This window comes from Gopherus flavomarginatus, chromosome 4, assembly GCF_025201925.1.
Source record: "Gopherus flavomarginatus isolate rGopFla2 chromosome 4, rGopFla2.mat.asm, whole genome shotgun sequence".
NCBI lineage: Eukaryota > Metazoa > Chordata > Testudines > Testudinidae > Gopherus > Gopherus flavomarginatus.
The window spans coordinates 4,079,826-4,093,874 of record NC_066620.1 but is presented as its reverse complement, the minus strand read 5'-3'; the positions used below and the strand labels follow the sequence as shown (position 1 = coordinate 4,093,874).

At 40.6% G+C, this 14,049-nt stretch overlaps 1 protein-coding gene across 2 annotated transcripts in view; it reads left to right on the top strand.

Annotated features, from left to right (window-relative positions):
* Positions 1–14,049, top strand: part of SOS1 (SOS Ras/Rac guanine nucleotide exchange factor 1) — an 86,343-nt gene that overhangs the window by 61,182 nt on the left and 11,112 nt on the right. For both annotated transcript variants that reach the window (XM_050951561.1, XM_050951560.1), the window contains exons 11-17: positions 420–501; positions 1,142–1,264; positions 3,020–3,123; positions 7,989–8,211; positions 8,672–8,791; positions 9,657–9,819; positions 11,616–11,733. In XM_050951561.1, coding sequence (XP_050807518.1) covers positions 420–501; positions 1,142–1,264; positions 3,020–3,123; positions 7,989–8,211; positions 8,672–8,791; positions 9,657–9,819; positions 11,616–11,733 — 933 coding nt within the window. The remainder of the gene's footprint in view (positions 1–419; positions 502–1,141; positions 1,265–3,019; positions 3,124–7,988; positions 8,212–8,671; positions 8,792–9,656; positions 9,820–11,615; positions 11,734–14,049) is intronic.

Here is a 14,049-nt window from a genome sequence, read left to right as displayed (position 1 = left end):
TTTTTTGAAACATGGCGCTGGTCACTGTCATAAATAGGGTGCTGGACTAGATGACTCACTCAGAAAATGGCACTTATGTGCATTTATTAAAATGCACTATGTGCAACGTTGTAAGAATTTTTCCAGTTCTTTTAATAATTGAGAGAGGAAAAACAAGTGTTTTTTGTGAATAATTTTAAAATGCATTTGAAATTGATTTTATTCATTCTGCCTTGTATTGCCATGCCATAAAGTACTAACTTGCCACTAAAACAACAGGGAAATGTTCATTGTACTGTATAACAGGTATCCATTAATAATCCAAGTATTTTCAAGTACATTTAAGTTTAAAGAAAACCATTCACTTTGAATACTTGTGAAGTATTATAATTAGCAAATTTGTTGAAATGAAAGCAATGGTTTCTTTGTGTGTGTCCTAGACCCAAATTTTGTTCGGACGTTTCTCACGACATATAGATCCTTTTGCAAACCTCAAGAACTATTGAGTCTTCTGATAGAAAGGTATGTGACTTTTTTTGTATCTTCACTGGAGTGCTTGCTGCACTGGTCCATATGAGGAGGGATCTCTTTTCTTTTTTCTTTTTTTAATGTGGTGTAGGATTAAAAAAAATCTTTTTTTTTTTTTTAAATTTAACATTTAAAAAAGATGGCTTCAATTTTTGTCACTGGTCTCTCTCTTAAAAGTTTTCAAATCTATGGATTATGAAGTCCAAAAGATTGATCTTCAACTGATGTAAATTGATACCATTCCATTGAAGTCAATGGAGTTATGCTGAGTTACACCAGATGAGGATCTTGCCCCAAAGGTTTTGTCATTTTGCAGTCTGTATTGGCACATACTGTGACTGTGTTATCTTCTATTTTTTTTTATGTAGTGACATAAGATACATTTATTATTATTTCCAATTTAGTAAGTGGTTGCTCTACACTTACTAAGTGGTAAGGGTCTGATTTAATGGAAACCCTCAAAACTTTTTGACTAGCAGGGGAGAAAGCAGAGGTATCTTCAATTGAATCAAACTCTTAATAGTTTTGTTTAGTGCATGTTCTGAGAAAGGTTAACACAACAAATTTACTGGTTCCTGTTTACATCATTTAAATGAATGTAAAGGTTTAGACTTTTTTGTTTGTCCCATGCTAGGTTTGAAATTCCAGAGCCTGAGCCAACAGAAGCTGATCGTATAGCTATGGAGAATGGAGATCAGCCTCTTAGTGCAGAGTTGAAACGATTTAGGAAAGAATATATACAACCTGTACAGCTGCGGTGAGTATTACAGAAATGCAGATAAAACTTCTCCTTCGTAGAGTGCCTCTGCAGATTCCCACAAGGAGTCTCTTCATTCTTCATGAGCCACAGAGCCACTGACAAAGTGGTAAAGCTGTGAGGGGCACTTATGCCTAGTTTGCATCACAGCAATCGGGACCCTGATTCCCACCTAGTAATGCATCCTCAGTTTCATTGATTCAGCTTATAGAACGGTTATAGCACCACATAGCTCCTTTCTTTACAGTAGATAACTCATTGGATAATAACAAAAAAAAGTTATTTTCTTATAAATGGAGTTTTCTGAATGTATTATCTCTGCAGATGCACACTGATCCCTCCCACCTTGGGTATATTTTGGAATCCTTCTGAAGACTCTCTGAAATAGAGGAGAAGTGAGGACAGGTTAAGGGGTCAGCTTTTATAACGTTTTAGGTTCTAGAATGCTATGATGCAAATTAGGCACTAATGCTCCCTAATGGGTTTTCTGAAATCTGTGCTTCTAGTGGCTTGAGAGATGGAGCAGTAAGGCTACTGTAGGCTCAGTTATACTGGCAAACCTGCACTTTTGCCTGTGTAGCTAGTTTTACTCAAGGAGCTATAATAAGCTATGCTGGCAAAATCTCAGGCCTGGTCTACACTACAGCTGCCGGTTGATCTAAGCTACGTAATGTGAGTTATGTTAGTAGCGTAACTCAAGTTGATGTAGCTTAGATCTACTTATCACGGGGTCCACACTCTGCTGTGTCAATGGGAGATGCTCTCCCACTGACATTGCTTCCACCTCGTGTTGAGGTGGAGTACAGGAATCGATGGGAGAATGCCCTTGCATCAATTGAGCGTGTCTTCACTAGACCCGCTAAATCGATGTCGCTGCATCAATTGCAGCAGCACCAATTTAGCTCCATAGTGAAGACAAGCCCTCAGTTTTGCCAGTATAAGCTGCATCTACTCTAGAGGTGCTTTACTAGGGTAGTATATTGCTACACCTATGCCAGCAAAGCATTCCTAATGTAGATGTGACCTAAGTAAGTAACATTGTTTTCTAACTGACAGCATTATTCAGAGCTTTCAGGTGAAATTAATATATACTCATTCATTAGCCCGTTCGTTTATAAGATGACACCTCTCACTCCCCCAAGATGGTAAGTAAAAATAGCAAAAACTGTATGATCCTTTCATAAGCCAAGCCTATATTTCAGGGGTTTGCAAAGTTTGGCTCCTGGCCATCAGGGTAAGCTGCTGGCAGGTCTAGAGGTTTTGTTTACCTGGAGCGTCTGCAGGCATGGAGCCCCTCAGCTCCCATTGGCTGGGAACGGCGAACCGCAGCCACAGGGAGCTGAGCAGCTCCGTGCCTGCAGACGCTCCAGGTAAACAAAACGACAACATATTAGATATTCAAATCAGTGATTCCATAGAGTTTAAAATCATCACATTTTGGTGTAGACCCGTTTATAAGCTGACCTCCACTCTTTGATGTGTCACTTTTTTACCAAAAATATTTGGCTTATGAATGAGTATATATGGTAAATGTATTTAAGGCAAGAACTAGCTATGCACATTCTTTTGTGAATATTTAATGTGAAATGAAAACTATATATTAGCTGCAATTGATCCCTTGGTTCACCCTCCTGTATGGTCTAATTCTTACAATAGCACCTGGAGATCCCATCTAAGTGCCAGGCACTTTCAGACATAGACTAACAGACAGTCTCTTCCCGCAAAGAGTTTATAATCTCTCCTTTAATGTTGTAGAGTGTTAAATGTATGCCGACATTGGGTAGAACACCACTTCTATGACTTTGAGAGAGATGTAGATCTTTTACACCGATTGGAAGAATTCATTGGGACAGTCAGAGGTATTTATGATTAAAATAGATATCAGCATTTTAGAATATGTCCAGTGTTAGACATCTTTGTTACGTGGTGATGCTTCCTTGTGGTCAGTGGATGAAGGAAAATGAAGTGTTGGGTGCTTATGATGACTTATGTTACTCAGCGCATACCCTGAATAAACCTTTATTTAAAAATCAACTGCTATTTTCATTCCCAAAAATATGGTGCCTATTCAGAAAAATATGATCCATGTTACTTAACTCTGATGGCAAAAATATGATTCTAGTTATATTGAAAATTGCCAGCAACTGAGTGATTAGTTTTGAAAGCAGGTCAAAATAGTCTTTGGTCACCTGCTTATTGGGAGAAACCCCTTAAGCTATAGTTAGGAGTAACTTTCATAAAAGTTTAATGGAGGAAACAGTGTACTCTAGAGCAGGGATTCTCAGGCTGTTTCACAGTGTGGCTACATCTTGGGAGGTTATCACATAGGCTGCCCCTACTCCAGTTCATAATTGTGTAGCAAACCTTCCCCATTCATTTTTAATAATGAAACATCCCTGTGGCAGCTGCAGCTGTTGCATACAGGGAAGGGTTATATTAGGAAAGTGTTTAATGTATATTTAGCAGCTTGAAACAAAGAGAACAAGCATGTGACTAATCAGTTCACTGTGGACTGTCAGCAAATTATGTAGACTGGCCAGTTTTGAAATCTTTGGTCTTGTGGACAGAGCATAAGACTAGGGTGCAGGAGTTCGAGTGATTGCATGTGTCCATTCCACTTGAGGTGTGTGCGCACCCAGTGCACTAGTGTTGTAGATTTTTCCCTTAGTGATACCAGTCAGTGCAGGAAGTAAGCCCTTTGCTACTCATACTGCTGCTCATTGTTATGAAGGGTAGAGCTGCCGCCAGCCTCCCCTCCGTTCCTTCTTACCACTCATGAAAGTAGTCAGAGCATGGTAGCTTGCTCTTGCAAGTGTTTTTTCCCCTTGCTAGGAATTTGTTTTTCTAGTATATGTAGTTGATACTTGTCTAGTAGTTTTATAGTTAGATATGTTCAATTTATTTAATATTGTTCTTGGTGTATATTTTGGTTTCCACTTGTCTGGGAGCTGATGCCCAGTACTAAGGCATCACTCAGTCTCTGGGCTTCAAGCCTTGCACCAAATGCTACGAGTTGATACCAATAAGTGACCTGCCCTGTAGGCATCTGAAGTGCCTTGGGGAGACTAATGTCTGGGGCTGGTGCCAAATTTGCAGGGACTTCAATCCCCTAAAAGGGACAGAAAGGTGAGACTATGGAGACGGCTCTGTGTCCACCTTCAGAGCTTTCCTGCCCAGAGTGGGCACCAAGCCTTTACTTCTGTTAGGCATACTTCTCTGGACATTGTGGAGTCTCAGCACCCATCTTCTTTCCTGGTGCTAAGGAAGAAACAATGGTAGCGTGAGTTGAAGGATCCACCCTCTAAGAGATTGAGGTTCCTTGTCCTTGATGAGGAGACATTCCCTGGTGCAAATAGCATGTTAGGCAGGGTCGTTTACTCCAGTACAGGTGCTGTTGAGACTGACCACTGCTGGAGCACCATCACAACCAGGGGTGCCGACCTCTTCAGTGCAGCAGCAACAGCATCAAGGGAACCCCTCAATGCCAGAGGCATAAGATGCGGCACGCAGTCTCCTGTCTCTGTCCATTCCAGTTTCACCAGCAGTTCAGGAGACTTCTTATCTAGCACCAATGAACACTCATTCTGACTTACCTGCAGATAGAGCCCAGCTGTTGGGCACCTTCAGGCCATCCTGCACCTGCTCACATGGTGCTGTCAAGGGCCAGGCCTAGCATGCTTTCCTTGGTCGCATCTTTTGAGTGTCACTATCTCTTTCTGGCACTGAGAGATAATGCTCCTCCCTGATCAGGTGACTCAGGTTTGTCACCTGAATTGTCACTCTTTCATCCTTGATATGCAGCTGACATTCTGCATTGGTCAGTGGGCACAAAACAGTGGTTGGGAAGAAGTTGAGGCCCTGTGCTCTACCATTGGCCATATTGAAACCTGTGGGGATTCCCTCACACCACCAAATCCTCTCTGCACCCGCCTTCCTCCAGATCCTCAAGAAGTGATTGGAATAGTTCACTGGAGGAGGCATGAAAGGTCACGTTCGGTACCATGTTGGGTACTGAACAAGAATAAACTGGCCCAGTGGTTCCTCAAGTGGAATTGTAAAGGGAGGCTCCACCTCTGTTGAAGAGGGTTGCTTCCTCCCTGGAATTACAGGTAGAAGTAGTTCCGATAAGCATGCACAGATTGGTGGACATTTTGGGGTCAGCTGGGCCTCCTGAGTGGCTCTATCCATAAATGAGGATATTCTGGAACCCACAAAGGTGGTGTGGCAAACACCTTCATTGTCATCTACAGCTAGTAGGACTGAGAGAAGGTCTTAAGCTCTCTGAACTGGTGAGTGTATCCAGCCAATGTACATATGAGAGTTCCTTTTGTTCCTCTACAATCAACATTGACTCTGGTTACAGAGGTTTCTTCCCTAGGCTGGAGAACCCAGCTGGGGAGTCTCTGGTCTGGCCAAGAGATGGATAGCTCTCCACATAAATGTGAGGTTGTTGAGAGCTCTTCACTTAGCTTATCACACTTTCCTTCCCCACAGAAAAGAAGAAATTTCCTCGTTCTTATGGAGAATACAGCAGCAATGTTTTGTGTGAACAGACAAGGAGGGACCAGATTGACTCTCCTGTGCTGAGACGGAATACAGCATTGGGAGTTTTGTATCACCAATAAGGTTCACCCCTAACACCGTCTGGGTATTTAGAACACTTTAGCAGATTCCATGAGCAGGTCTTTCACCAGTCACCATGAGTAGTATCTCCAGCCAGATGTAGTAAGAGTCATTGTTCAAGTATAGAGGTTCCCCATGTAATCCTGTTTACAACTCGTCACACCTGAAAGTGTCAGCAGTTTTTTTTTGTATTTGCCTTTTTTCTCAAGAGTGGGTCACGATCCAGCATCCCTGACAGATGTTTTTCTGTTACCTTGAAGGACAGACTCATCTATGCTTTACCCTCCAGTTCTGCTGCTCCCCATATTAGTATTAAAAATCAAGCAGGATCATGCTCGTACAATCGTCATAACACCAGTGGGGCCTTCCCAGTATTGGTTTTCCACTCTGCTGAGCCTCTCAACTTGGGCTTCGCTGACATAACCTCCAGAATCAGACTTGATCTCTCAGAACTACGGTCACCTCCTTCATCCTGACCTGTGACTCTTCATCTTACAGCCTGGATGTTCCATGGGAAGTACCTCAGGAGGTCTGTCCAAGGAATATACAAAACATTCTTTTGAATAGCTGCAGGAAACCACCTACTAGTTACACTTACTGTTGACGTGAAAGCAGTTCTTGTGGTCTCAGCAGAAAGGTATTTCTCCACTCTGGGCTCCTATACAGCATATCCTGGACTATTTATACAGCTGAAACATCAAGGTCTTTCCATCAGAGTTCACCTAGCAGCTATCTCCACTTTCCACCCTCCAATTGCAGATTGCTTTGTATTCTCCAAACCAGTGTCACTCAGGTTCTTAAAGGGTCTGGACCCTTTATTTCTCCAAGTGGAGTATCCTGTGCCTCCTTGGGACTTAAATCTGGTGTTATTAAGGCTGATTGGTCCTCCCTTTGATCTGTTGGCTACCTGCTCGTTACTTCATTTTTTAATGAAAGTGAACTCTGAGGAAAATTGCAAGCCCTGGTGTCTGATCCACCTTATATAGTCTTTTACAAAGACACAGTGTACTTATGCCCACATCCAAAATTTCTGACCAAAGTAATGTCACACTTACATATCAATCAGCCAGTATACTTACCAACCTTTCATAAGTTTCATTCTCATAAGAACAAGGAGAGATTCCATGCCTTGGCTGTCAGGAGAGCATTAGCTTTCTCCTTGGAAGAAACTGTTTAGATTGTCCTCACAACTGTTTGTGGCAGTGGCAGACAGTTTGAAGGGTCTCATTTCAAAGAATAATCATTATGGATTTCCTACTGCATACGTTTGTGCTACAACACATTGCGACTCTGCCCAGCACAGTGCTGGCACATTCAACAAGATAACAAGCAGCTTCTGAGCTTTTCTAGTTCTTGTGCCTGTACAGGACATTTGTAGAGCTGCAACTTGGTCATTAGTTCATACTGTTGCGTCTCATTATACCATCATCCAGCAGTCAAGAGATGATGGAAGATTTGGACGTGTGGTTCTTTAATCATTATTTAGGTAGATTCCGATCCCACCTCCAGTTTGTAATGCTTGTGAGTCACCTGACTTGAAAGGGACATGTGCAATCACCCAAAGAAAAAATGCTTACTAACCTGTTCTGTAACTGTTGTTCTTCAAGATGTGTTGCACGTGTCCATTCCACAACGCACCTTCCTTCCCCTCTTTATTGGAGTCTGTCCAATAAGACGGAACTGAGAGAGGTCGAGAGCGGCTCTGCCTCAACAGGTACCACTAATGGAAGGATGTTCAACACTAGCACGCTGGCCATGCACACCTGAAGTGGAATGGACATGGTCAACACATCTCAAAAGAGCAACAGTTACAGAAAAGGTTAGTAACAGTTTTTTTCTGGGGTCCAGTTTTCCCTTCAGTTCCATGTCTGAAACTCCCATTAATTCAGAAGGAATTATGTACATGCTACTACCAGGATCGCTGGGCTCCTACTACTATTTCTAGCTTTGCCACTGCTTGGCTTTGTGTGGGTGAGCCACTTACCTCCGAGTATTGAGGCACAATGTTTGTAACATGAAGATTTAAAAATTGACATTAGCCTCTTTGGAGAAACACAGAATTAAAAGGGTTAAATAAATATTAATGGTGTCTTTATTCCAGGTAAAGCTATGAAGAAATGGGTTGAATCAATCACAAAGATAATCTTCCGGAAAAAGCAGGCCCAAGCCATTGGGCCAAGCCACAATATTACTTTTGAAAGTTCACCTCCTGCAATTGAGTGGCATATAAGCAAGCCAGGACAGCCAGAAACTTTCGACTTGCTCACTTTGCACCCAATAGAAATTGCCCGACAGCTCACTTTACTCGAGTCAGATCTTTACAGGTATTTTTCCTCCATTGAAGAACTGAATTTACTGTACTACATTATTACAAAAACCCAAAATATTCCCAAAATTACTTCTGCAGGCTCTCTACAGATCCCCGCTATTGGCATACCCCCTTGACACATGTCATGTGCTAGGTTGTTAATTATGCAGCAAAGGAGTTTAAAGATGCACCACAAAGTGAAAATATTTGTATGTTTATATCATGGATATCAAGGTATCTAAGCACCTATAATTAAAACATACTATTAATTTCACTATAGTAGAGGAGAATAGCTCCTGATTCTGAGATCATGCTAGTCTGCTGTAAGCTGGTTTTTTTTTGGTTTTTTTTTTTCAAGCAGTGATCCTTCACTAAATTAAAATTCACTGATAATTAAGACTTTTTTTTGGAATAATGGTGGTCTTTTTTTAAAAAAAGTTTTATATTATGCTTTATTTTTTTATTATTTCTTTTAGAGCTGTGCAGCCATCAGAACTAGTTGGAAGTGTATGGACCAAGGAAGATAAAGAAATTAATTCTCCCAACCTTCTCAAAATGATACGGCACACCACTAATCTCACTTTATGGTTTGAAAAGTAAGGGTTTTTTTGTTTGTTTTTTAATCTCTACTTCTGGAATGTTAGTGGATCTATATAGTTCATTCAGATGCTTCCTGAGAGGTAACCTGAGGAGAAATTTTGCCTTGGGGAAGCTGCTACTTGGGCAATGGACAAATTTTAGTTTGCCTCTGAGAACAACTGCTTGTAAGTAGGCTTGGCAGAATTTGATTTTAATTTGTTTTATAATTTTGACAGAAAAATGTGTTTATTTTTAAGCACTGGTTTTGATTTAAATGATAAAAAGATTCACAGTTGTACAAAATTGTGGGTTTTAAGCTTTTTTTTTTTAATTTTTATATATTTAAACTTTCACAATTGTGGAAAATTTTGCAAGGTCAGACAAGGTGGGTGTCAGACAATAATTATTTAATGACAGTAGATGTTGGGATTCAGATAGTTAAAGCTTTTATAACTGTTAAAACACAAATTGTCAACATCACATGTCAAAATACACGAAGTAAATGTCCTTAAATCAAAGTCTAAGTTCTCAAGCAGCATTTTTCTTGCTTTGCCTGTCTATAAACTTTTATTATTATTGATGGAAACATTTTTGTGTTGGTTTATGTGTGTATGTTGAAATCAGTGTTTATCAACTTTTTATTGTTAAAAATCTAATCCTTTGAAGCCTTCTTCTAATATTCCCAGCTTTTTAACCTGAGAAATGCGACCTAACTTGTTCTAAATGTTTCTAAATCTCCCTCCAGTTATTTGGTGGGCCTTGCTGGATCTGTTGAAACATTTCAAAATGGTACACTTTGTGCTATCGCTGAATCTTTGTTGCTTGGCAGAGTTCTGGCTCTGTTTTATTTCTACAAAATTAGCATTCTGCTTGTGTACTTAGATGCATCGTAGAAACAGAAAACCTAGAGGAAAGAGTAAATGTAGTGAGTCGGATAATTGAGATCCTGCAAGTTTTTCAGGAGCTAAATAACTTCAATGGTGTTCTTGAAGTTGTGAGTGCTATGAACTCTTCACCTGTGTATAGACTGGATCACACATTTGAGGTAGGTTACAATGTTTTCAGTTTTCAATCTAGAAACTGAAACAGTCAAGTTACATTCTGTTACTATAAATGCTTCTCCTTTCAGTAGCACATTAAAGGGTGGTAAATGGTTCTTAGGCTTTGAAGGAGCCTTTGCTTTTGTATTGAGTGTTCACACTGTCTGGGCACAGGCACTGCCAATCACAAGACAGAGAGGAGAGACTAGAAGGGACTGAGGAGAATAAAGCAGAAAACTAGAGTGAAAGAGTAAAGCAGAGAGATGGATGAGAGTTAAAAAACTGAAATAAACAGAGGAAGAACAGTGTCTCAAAGGAAAGATGAAGAAAAACTTTTCAACTGAAATTAAAAAAAAAATTCAATACAGAAACATTACAAATAAGGGGAAACAGTTAATGACAAATATGGAAGAATAGATGCACCAACACTCAAAACTGAAGGGAAAAAATGAGATGAAGGAAATTTGTTATAGCTCAATTGTTAGACTTCCTAAAAAATGGTGGTTTATTACAGGGTCAGTGACAGCAAATACGATAGTTAAAGGTTGCAAAACGATCACTATTATAACTCCTAATTTTCAGATGCTTACAGTTTTCTACAACTTTTGCCTTTTGGGCTGAATCTCAGACCAAAGATGAATGTTTCTGAAAAGTTGATTCCTTCAATCACTTTTGAGTTGTTGGGGAGGGAAAAAACCAATGATGGTGAATCCCCAGATGTACTGCGTGTGTGCATAGTTCTATTTGTAGTGCTGTACCTAGTTCTCTGAACTCCTCCAATTATGACTTCAGTTATTTGCATCATCTGAGGATTTAGTCCTCAGTGTAGATCATTTGATGTAGCAGATCAGCTGAACCATTGGCAAGGACTACTGTGCATAAAGCAGGATAAGCGAATACTTCAACAATATGCAGGCTGCACCACAAATGTAAGTGTACAGTGTCTCTGGCTTCCCCAAGGGAAGTAAAATCACCCATGGAAGATTGCATCAGAGTGTAAAACATAGCTATAAATTTCTGTGTAATGTCAGAGGTGCTTACTTCTAATTTCAGGAGTCCCCAAAGTGAATACAGTGGTGAGCAAGGCAGAAAGACATAGCAAATCACCAGAGCCAACTGCCTGAAACCAGTAACGAGCAAGATTGAAAATAAAAGATGGATTATCAGAAAGGCATAGGCAGATTGATCAGAGCAATGAGTGTCTGGGGAAAGAAGTGGAACACGCCAGCTGCAGGAAACAGGAAGAAAGTCTGCATCTCCTGGCAGGTTCCCTCCATATACTTTAGCATAGGATCCACACCCACTTAATTGGGTTGCTTGATCCTCACTGACATGAGGGTGCGTAACTGAGTTTTCGATAGGCATTTGCAGGATTTAAAGGTTTTAGAGGTATGCTACCAATATTATAATTGAGAGGAAATCAAGGCAAGATTATGGTCAGGGGCTGAGGGATATGTAAGGAAGTCAGGCTTTTGTAAGAGCCTTAGCTGACCTGGGTTGGAGGTTCAGTGTCCTGATTCTTATACCCATATCGCTATTTTCATCTCTAGATCTCAAAGTATTAGTATCCCATTTTTCAGATGAGGAAACCGAGGCCCAAATTGGTAAAGGCACAGAATTTTAAGGGTATTGAGATGTTGCTGTGCTGAGCATTGCAACACCAAACTTGCCTTTAAAAATCTGGGCCTGTGACTTACCCAAGGTCACACAACAAGGCAGTGGCAGCTGCCAGTCCTAATCTTGTAGATGGGACACTGGGCCACAGTCCCCTCCTAACTAACCAATCTGTATATCTTTTCAGCAAATTCCAAGTCGACAGAAAAAGATTTTAGAAGAAGCTCATGAATTGAGTGAGGATCACTATAAGAAATATTTGGCAAAACTCAGGTCCATTAATCCTCCATGTGTGCCTTTCTTTGGTAAGTAGGTTTGATTCGGGATGAACAGCATAAAAGAAATGTCAGTTAGTGTTTTACAAAGACTGAGCTAAAGCACTCTACAGAAATACAAGCAGAGGGGAGAAGTATATTTTAAAGGAACAGCTTGAATTTAAAGTCTAGTCAGTTTTTTTTAAAGGAATTAAACTTAGTTTCAGTTGTCTGATTGTTAAACATTTCATCTCCCCTATTGCTGTGTGAAAGATCCACGCAAACGGGCAATATGACTGAATATGCAGAGGAAAGAATTAACTGACCACAAAGTAAACAACTGGGGAAAAAATAGAGAAGTATTTTTTTTAATCTGTTCTACTGACTTTAGGTATTGCTTGCAGGGAAAACAGTGTTTTTTGAAGGACCATTTAGTCAGAAATATGATTTTTCTGAAGTTGGTGTCCTTGCAATGTGCACATTACTTGGAATAACAATGGTTATTCTTCGAGTGATGGTTGCTATGTGTATTCCACACACAGATAGGTCTGGGCACCACACACCCGAGTCTGGACATTTTTTAGTAAGCGGGGTCAATTGGCCTGTACATGCAAAGTAGTTTGTCTCATGCTCCAAACCAAATGTATAAAGGGTAGCATGGACTGATGCCTCTCTAGTTCCTTCTTACCTCCACATGGCCCGAGTCTGAATCCTCTGTATTTGCTACATACTGGGTCAGACCAATGGTCCATCTAGCCCAGTATCCTGTCTTCCGACAGTGGCCAGTGCCAGATGCTTTAGAGGGAATCAGTAGAACAGGGCAATTATCAAATTATCCATCCCCTGTCATCCAGTCTCAGCTTCTGGCAGTCAGAGGTTTAAGAATACCCAGAGCATGGAATTGCATTTCTGACCATCTTGGCTAATAAACACTGATGGACCTTTTCTCCAGGAACTTATCTAATTCTTTTTGAACCCAGTTATACTTGTGAAGGCCAAAACATCCCCTGGCAGTGAGTTCCGCAGGTTGACTCTGCATTGTGTGAAGAAGTACTTCCTTCTGTTTGTTTTATACCTGCTGCCTATCAATTTCATTGTTTGACCTCTGGTCTGTGTGTTATGTGAAGCGGTCAATAACATTTCCTTATTCACTTTCTCCACACAATATATGATTTCATAGACCTATATAATATTCCCCTGCTTAGTTGTCTCTTCTTGAAGATGAACAGTCTTTTTGATCTCTCCTTACGTGGAAGCTGTTCCATACACCTGATCACTATTATTGCCCTTCTCTGTACTTTTTCCTATTCTAATATATCTTTTTTGAGATGGAGCAACCAGAACTTCAAGCAGGGTCCTACCATGGATTTATATAGCAGCATTATCATATTTTTTGTCTCATTATGTATCCCTTGCCTAATGGTTCCTAATGTTGTTCGTTTTTTGATTGCCACTGCACATTGAGCAGATGTTTTCAGACAGCTATCCACGATGCCTCCAAGATCTTTCTTGAGAAGTAACAGCTAATTTAGACCCCATCATTTTGGATGTATAATTGGGATTATGTTTTACAATGTGCATTACTTTGCATTCATCACCATTGAATTTCATCTGCCATTTTGTTGCCCATTCACTCACTTTTGTAAGATCCCTTTGTAACTCTTCGCAGTCTGCTTTGTACTCAATTATCTTGAGTAATTTTTTGTTTGCAAACTTTGCCACCTCACTGTTTACCCCTTTTTTTCAGATCATTTATGAGGCTATTTGCCTCTCTCCCCTAGGAACACTTGACTACTTATTCTTACCCTTTCTTACTCATCTTGTAACCCGTTACTGATCGTGAGAGGAACATCTCTCATATCCCATGACTGCATACTTTGCTTAAGATTATTGCCTTTAATGATGGACTGTGTCAAAGGCTTTCTGAAAGTCCAAGTCCACTGTATCAGCTGGATCATCCTTGTCTGCATGTTTGTTGACCCCCTCAAAGAATTTGAATATGTTGGTGAAGCATGATTTCCATTTACAAAAGCCAGGCACCTGCAGACTCAATTGCACACGCCCGTCCGTCCGTCCAGGTCCTCATCTGTGGAGTTCCTGTGGGTCCCATTGTCTCTCTTTTTAATCCTCTTGTTGTTGAATATCTCCGTGAAACCATTAGGGAAGATTGACACAGCATGGACTAACCTGCCAGCAATATGCAGACAGTAGCTAGCTCCACATCAGGCATAAAAAACATCATCTCCGTTCTCCAGGGCTTGGCTCAGCTCAGTAACTGGCTAGAGCTGAACCGAGAATGAATAAGGCAATGCTGGTGAGAGGAAGGAAACACTTAGAACTCTCCACTTCTGTCAGCTCAATGAAATT